This window comes from Hypanus sabinus, chromosome 12, assembly GCF_030144855.1.
Source record: "Hypanus sabinus isolate sHypSab1 chromosome 12, sHypSab1.hap1, whole genome shotgun sequence".
Lineage (NCBI taxonomy): Eukaryota > Metazoa > Chordata > Chondrichthyes > Myliobatiformes > Dasyatidae > Hypanus > Hypanus sabinus.
This window is the reverse complement of record NC_082717.1, coordinates 86,808,511-86,815,963: the sequence shown is the minus strand read 5'-3', so window position 1 is coordinate 86,815,963 and position 7,453 is coordinate 86,808,511. Positions and strand designations below refer to the sequence as shown.

The window sequence follows — 7,453 nt, the reverse complement described above, 5'->3', positions numbered from 1 at the left end:
AATGCCACCCTCCCCCACTCAGTCTGATCCTCTTCCTTCTATCTACTCACCTGGTCCTACCCCTGAGTTCTTTAATCCTCCCTCTATTCAGGATCACTGCTATCTCCTTCTCTCTTGCTAAGATACTCCCTTCACCCCTCACTTCTCTTTTGGATCACTCTCTCCCCTACACTATCCTTCCCCCTGCTGAATCTCTCTCCTCCCTGCACTCTCCTTTAATTACTATAACTCCCCCCTTTCTATTACACTCTCTCCATCTCCTCCCTCTCACCGCTCCGTCCTTGCATCTGCTCACTCTCTCCTCTTTACCCCATCATCTTCTGATCCCACCCTCTTTCCAGGATTACTGCCACCTCCCTTTCTTTCTCACTCCCAATCATCACTCGCAGTCCCAGGGGAGCGGGGAGCGAGGAGCGTCTGTGTTCGCCGCCGAGACCTGTCTCCCCGCACCCTCGGAGCTCGACAGTCGGCGGACTATGAGCCACTGAGACTGCTCCCGTACCCTGCTCCACCATGCTCGGAGCAGCGGTGCTGGTCTGCCGGATCCTGGCACTCGGCGTCTGGCTGCGGAGCGCAGCGGCGGGACCGAGGGCGCTGCTACTGGATGAGTTCCGTCAGCAGCTGCACGAAACCTGGCAACCTGGAGCCTCGGGAACCTGCGACGCGGCCTTCGCGCTGATGCAGGACTACATCATCCGCACTCGGGACTCGCTGTCGGCCGGCGCCGCCTTCTTACGCGCTCCAGCCGGGGTCAGCAGCCCCGAGCAGTGCCTGCGGGCCTGCTGCAGCCTGCCCGGCTGTACGGCGGCGGTGGTCGAGCGAGCTTCTCCCGGTGGCGGCGGCGGCGGCGGCGGCGTCGTCATCCCCACCTGGGAGCGGGAGCAAAAGGCTAGACCCCGAGGCTCGGCCAATCTCAGCTGCTACCTCTTCAACTGCACCCACCGGGGCCGCGACGTCTGCCGCTTCTCCCCGCACCGCGGCTACAGCAGCTTCTCGCGACCGCTCAACGGAAGCCGGCGCTCGGAGCCGCATCGCCATAGCAACCGTAAGGGCCGCCGTTACCGCGAGCACAGCCTGACACCGGACCGGTGTGGCGGGGCAGCGGTGTTCAAACCCGGGCTAGTGAGGGAGCAAGGGGACTTTAGTCTGGAGCTTTTAGCCCTTGGCAACGGCCTTGTGATGGTGGGGTCGGTTGGATATGGTGCACCTCTAAATGGCAGGGCTCTTTAAAGTGACATAGAACAAAGTGATGCTGGGGCACAGTAATAATCTGGCCATTCGAAACTTCTTTCCATCTGCTCGCTCTCCATCCAGTTCCATCTTAACTGATCTCTACGCCCTTCATGCCCCTTCCTAGAATCTCTGATCATGAGGAACGCTGGTAATGATGTGAGCAAGTTGGGCTGATTTTGGAGAAGGATTGCAGAGTTATGGGGCAAGGTCTGTAGAGGTTTTGAAAACACAATGGTGGGCATACTTTTAAATGCTTAAAATGAGTAATGCAGCTGATGGCTGAACAAGTTGTACTTCAGCCATTCTGCTTAGAACCAGCTGTGTGACCTGCTGAGTATTTGCAATATTTTCTCTTTTAATGTCAGGTTTCTAGCTCCCTACTGCATTATTTAAGGTCATATTAGAGGCAGCAACAGATGACAGGGCTAAAATTGAAAAAAAAACAATGGAAACACTCAGCACATCAGGCAGCATTTGGGGAAGGAGAGACAGTTAAATGGTTTAGACTGTCATCCCTTCATCAGAACTGGGATAAAGTCATCTAACAGATTTGCAAATAGCTGATCTTGGTGACAGTCCAGGTATGTGATTCATGAATGTCACATTGCTGATCGAGGTCTGCAGTGTGTGTGAACATCAAAACAGAGGTGCTGGGAATCTTACAGAAAGAAAGACATATTTATTAATCAGGTGGTGTCTGATGGGAGAACTATCAAAGGTCTTTAATCTGAAATCTTGTTTCTCTTGGTATTTGGTTTATTAGTACCGAGATACAATGAAAAATTTGTTTTGCAAGACATTCATACAGATCATTTCGTCAAGATAGTACTAAGTGAAAAGTAATAACAGAATGCAGAATAGTTAAACAGGAAGTTAGTTTCCACTGAGTCTGCCTAACTTACACTAAGTGTTTATAGTACCTTTCTCTTTTTGTTCTGTTTGTATTGGTTGACTTCTGGAAGCTACTATTATTTTGGGCACAGAGCTGTTCAGAATGGTGCCAGGAAAGTGGAAGTTTAATGGAGGGATGGTGGCAGTGAACTGTAGACTACTCTTATCCCTTTGGAGTGCCTCTGAGCTGGTTTATAATGTCTTGGTTAAGTATAATAACAACTAGATGATCAAATGATTATACATCCTGTGGTGGAACTGGCTGAAAGTGTATGTCAGTTGTATATGCTAAAGGATTGAAAAAAAATTTCTATTGGGCTAATTTTGTCTTTCCTTGATCATGTAATTGATACTGTAGTAGTAGGCCTCCGTTAGTCTCGATAGACCATGGATTTGTGCCTTGGAAAGTTTCCAGGGCGCAAGCCTGGGCAAGGTTTTTTTAATGGAAGACCGGCAGTTGCCCAAGCTGCAAGTCTTCACGCCACCAATGTTGTCCAAAGGAAGGGCATTAGCTTGGCACCGGTGCCATCGCAGAGCAATGTGTGGTTAATTGCCTTGCTCAAGGACACACACACAACCTCAGCCAAGGCTTGAACTAGCGACCTTGACGTCACTAGACGAATGCCTTAACCACTTGGCCACATGCCAAATTGATACTATATTTGACCCTGAAGTGTATGCTCCATCCTTGTGCTTACTTTCACCTCTACACTTCTGACCAGCATTTACAGCTTGGCCAGTTTTCTAAAATAGACACCTCAGCTTTATTCCTATATTTGACTACATCTTACATACACAGTTAATTCCTTATCCATGTCCCATCTTTAATTTCTTTCTTGAAATGCCCTCTTTCTAACCCTCTCGGCATATTTCCCTTCATTGACAACATTCTGAATCAACCTAATATCTTCCAAGAGTCAGAACACTGCAGCAATTCAATGCAGATTGAAACGGATGTAGATCAGAGATATATTACTCAGTAATCAATGCCATATAACTGCGGCATCATTATGGTCAAAATATCGCCTTCTCTGTAATAGTTCTTGCTGTTTGCTGTTGCTGGCTCTAGATTTGACTGTTTATTCATAGGGTGTTTTAGTCAGCTGCTCCAGTGAGATCACCTATTAGATAAATTTCTTGATTCATGCTTAAAATCTATCTTTTTGATCAATTGTTTGGACAGCTATCCAAACAGCTCCTTCCATGCTGAATTCTGAAGTGTTTTGGGATTTTTTTTTCTGAAGGTGCTACGTTATTGTTAGGATTTTTAAGATAAATGGAAGTGTTAAAAAACTTTGTCGCTATTTAGTTTGTTGGAGGAATCTTGAACAAGGGTTATTGTTAAGACTTGGTTTTGCTTAAGAGGGCATTTTTTATGCAGTAGGGAAAGTCTCAAACTCTCTTCACACTGTCCAACAACCTCCTCTTTTTCTGGAATGTTGTTGAAGTCATGAGAGTTGGAAAGTTCAAAGCTTAAACTGGTGGAGTAACACATGCAGAATGCTGGTGGAGCTCAGCAGGTTAGGCAGCATCTATGAAGAGGAATAAACAGTTTACACTTCGAGCCAACACCCTTCAAAAGGATGGATGTTGAGTTCCTCCAACATTTTGTGTTTGTTATTCTGGATTTCTAGCATCTGCAGAATTTCTTGTGTTTATAAGTGGATGATTTTCAGATTAGCAAACAATTCCAAGTGGAAAACTCCTAGCATCAGTTCTAGGGCACCAGACATTTACAATATATAGTAAAGGCTTTTAAAGGACTATATGCATTGTAGCTAAACTTACTAGCAATAGAAAGCAAGTTGCAAAGAGATAAAGATATGTTAAATTACCAGATATAAAATTGACATGAAATATGTGTGGAGATCTAATTCAATTAATTTGGTAGGAACAGAATATTGCTTAAATGGGAGAATATTATTGAATGCACTGTCGAAAGCTATCTACTTGTCCAGAGGCATGACATGCTGAAAGGTAGCAGGCAGATGCAGCAGGTATTTAGGAAGGTGCATTAAATATGACTTCTATTGTAAAGGAGCTTAGAGTATAAAAGTAGGGATATTTTGCTACAATTAGAGGGTGTTGAAACCTGGAGTACTGTAAAACTTAAATATTCAGGCATGCTTGGGACTTGCTGATGCCATCTGGCAGGTTTTCTGGGCCATTAGATGTTATTTATATGCATTTCTCTGCACAGTTTCAAGTTTTTAATGGATGTCACACATATAATAAATTCTCTAATGAACTTCATGAGTTTTACGGAAGCACAAGAATGGACCCCAGTGAATCGCCATAAAGTGTGTGAATGTTTGGATAGTGATTTATTAGAATCTCTATGTACTCTTAGAGTCCTTGTTTAAGGAGAGATATGTTGGTACATTTCTTAGTGTGTTTCCTGGAATCGAGGGGTGAAATTATGAGGAAAAGTTGCATTTATAAAAATGAGAGGCATATTTACAAAACAAATGAGAAGAGATTTATGGTAAAAATATAGATGGAGTTTCTGAATAATGGGTGTTTGTTTAAGGTGGTGTTGAAGAGGAATTACTTTGCTGAGAGTTCTGAATCTCAGAAGTTTGTCTAATCCGGAGAGTTTTAGACAGTGCATCAGTGAATGTATTTAAGGCTGAGGTTAGCAGGTTTATGGGAGCAGGGCTGTTAGGCTAATGAGACAGTGGAATGAGGCAGGTCACCTATGATCGTATGTAATGTTGAAAAAGCCATGAGGAACAACATGTCTGTTTATATTCTTATTAACAATCTGTATTGATGATTAGGATAAATGAATGAATCTAAGGCATCATCCATGTTTACCAAAGGTACAAAGCCTGGTGGGAAAGCAAATTGTGAGGAAGACCCAGGCTATGAAAGGATGTAAACAAGTCAAATGAGTGGACAAGAAGATGCAAGATGGAGAATGGTGTGGGAAAATGATGTCATGTATTTTGGTAGGAAGCATAACAAAACAATAAAAACGTTGGTATACAGAAGATCTGGGACAAAGTTAACACACCGGTGCAGCAAGGATTAAGAAATGCAAATAGTACGTTGGCTTTCATCAGAAGGGAATTTTAGTATAAGAGTAATAAGGAGCACTTCGTACAATTTGTACAGGGGTTTTCCCACAGCTTATGTATTGCTTTTGTGTTTTGTACTGGAGGCAATATGGTGCTGATTGGAGATTGATTTGCACTGAGGTTATTTTAGATAAATCGCTCGTTTAGAAGAATGAGAGGTTATCTCTTTCTGAAGAGAGGTTTACATGGTGTGTGTTTTCTCTGGAAGTGGGGCATGGCCATTCAAAGTTTAGTCCAATAGGATCAACAATAAAATCTTTACCATTCAGGGCTTTGGGTTCTTAATTGCTAAGTATATTTAGCTGTACATTATTAAAAAATGGAAGAGCTGGAAATTGAGTAGGAAAATTTATAAAAACCCAATAATTAGGACCATCAAGGTCGTGGCTGATCTTGTTCAGTGCCATTTTCTTGCACTTTCCCGTAATACTCCAGGAAGCTATTCATCTCTATTTTGAATGAAACCTATGGCTAAGAATTCTAAAGATTCACCCCCTTCTGGTGATGATCAACACATTTCAGTCTAAAATGGCCCAGCATTTATTGTGAGACTGTGAATCCTGGTTCTAGACTCCTCAGCCAGGGAAGCGTTCTGCATCCTGTTGCCTTGTATTATTTTTGTAAGTTTCAGTGAGATCACAGTTCCTTCTTCACTCTGGAAGATACACCCCTGGCTCACACAATCACGTATCTGTCAACCCCGATGTCACTCTGGTAAATGATTGTTGCATTTGTTCTGTGGAAATACTTCCTATTTGGGTAAGGATCCTGTGTAACACCCCAGGTGCAGGTTCACCAAGGCCTTACATGATTGCAGTATGGTAACTACGCCACTCAAATTCTATTGTAATGAAAGCCAACTTACCATTTGTCTTCCTAATTGGCTATTGTATGTGCATGTTAGCTTTCAGTGACTTGTATGAAAGGACCCCTTGTTTGCTTCAAATATGAACATTTAGTAATATGTCACCTTTTTAAGACAAACTCTACTGCTTTGTGCACTGAAGTGAATTACCTCACGTTTCCACAATGTATGCCAATTGTCATGCTCTCATCCACTCCTGTAATTTGTTTATATCCCCTTGAAACTCTTTTGCATCCTCCTTCCTACTCACAGTCCTAACCATCAGCAGCAAAAGATCTCAAGGCAGAGGATCAGCCTTGCTTCTACTGAAGTAAAAGGCTTTGGGACTATCTGGCCTACCCCTCTCTACCTGCCATGATCAATGCACTTCACAATCAAAAACATGTACAGTCACAATTAACGGAAACAACAGCTAATTTGACAAGAGTATATTCCAATAATAGCAATGAGATAATGTTTTTAGTCATATTGGTTGAGGAATAAATATTGCCCTGGACACTAAGGACTCAATGCCCCCTGATATTTTTTGAAATGGTGCTAGGTAAACTTTAAAGAACTTTGTTTTAACAATTCGTTAGAAAAGTATCAGCTCCCAGAGGTACAGCACTCCCTCAGTGTTGATTCAGAGCATGCTTTGATCTCCAAGTGTGACTTAAACTGTGACCTCAGATTGAGAATGCTTCAAACTGAATCACGACTGATCCCCCTTGTTTTCAGAGACCTTCACAATTCACCCCTTTCAGTGCAGTTCTCATCCAAATTACCAGCTGATTTATTTTCTGGGAGAGGTGATTTCTTTATCTTTCTCTTTTTCTCTAGGGCATGATGAAGCCCCTCACTGTGATGCGGGACAAGATGTGAACTTGCTTCTTCCCACTGACTGGGTCCTGCTGGATGGCAGAGGCAGTTCTGATGATTGGGGGATTGTCCGTTATGAATGGACCTTATTGCAAGGCGATCCATTGGTCAATATGAAGGTATTTTACTTTTTAAGAAGGAATTCATCTTGTTTTCCCCATCCATATCTCCTTTATTTCCAAATCCCACACAAATCTTTGAGGAGAGATTCAAATGATTAAAATCTGTAAATCCTAACTGAGACTTTTATTGGTTGTGAACATTGCTGAATGCCTCTATGCTAACAGTGTCCTTTGCTTCAGAGAGACAAACCTGAAATGGACATGAACGTGACTTTGCAATTGTATGTACTCTACTTGCTCCCAGTTGTTTTATCACTGTAACACTTCAGAAATGAATATGAAAGTCAAATAAAGCCAATGTGAAACAGTAGGTTCAATTAATAACCTGCTGGTATCCCGCAATGTGCATTTAAACTCTAGTATGCTCCCTTGCAATTGTTGACGAATAAAGATTTTTCTTTTTC

The 7,453-nt window shown here is 42.8% G+C and overlaps 1 protein-coding gene across 2 annotated transcripts in view; it reads left to right on the top strand.

Annotated features, from left to right (window-relative positions):
* Window positions 1–253: 253 nt before the first annotated feature.
* Window positions 254–7,453, top strand: part of lrp11 (low density lipoprotein receptor-related protein 11) — a 29,555-nt gene continuing 22,355 nt past the window's right edge. The window contains exons 1-2 of one of the 2 annotated variants that reach the window (XM_059986371.1): window positions 254–1,045; window positions 6,889–7,046. In XM_059986371.1, the coding sequence (XP_059842354.1) occupies window positions 514–1,045; window positions 6,889–7,046 (690 nt within the window). In that variant the 5' untranslated portion in view covers window positions 254–513. The remainder of the gene's footprint in view (window positions 1,046–6,888; window positions 7,047–7,453) is intronic. The other variant, XM_059986370.1, reaches the window with a different exon arrangement.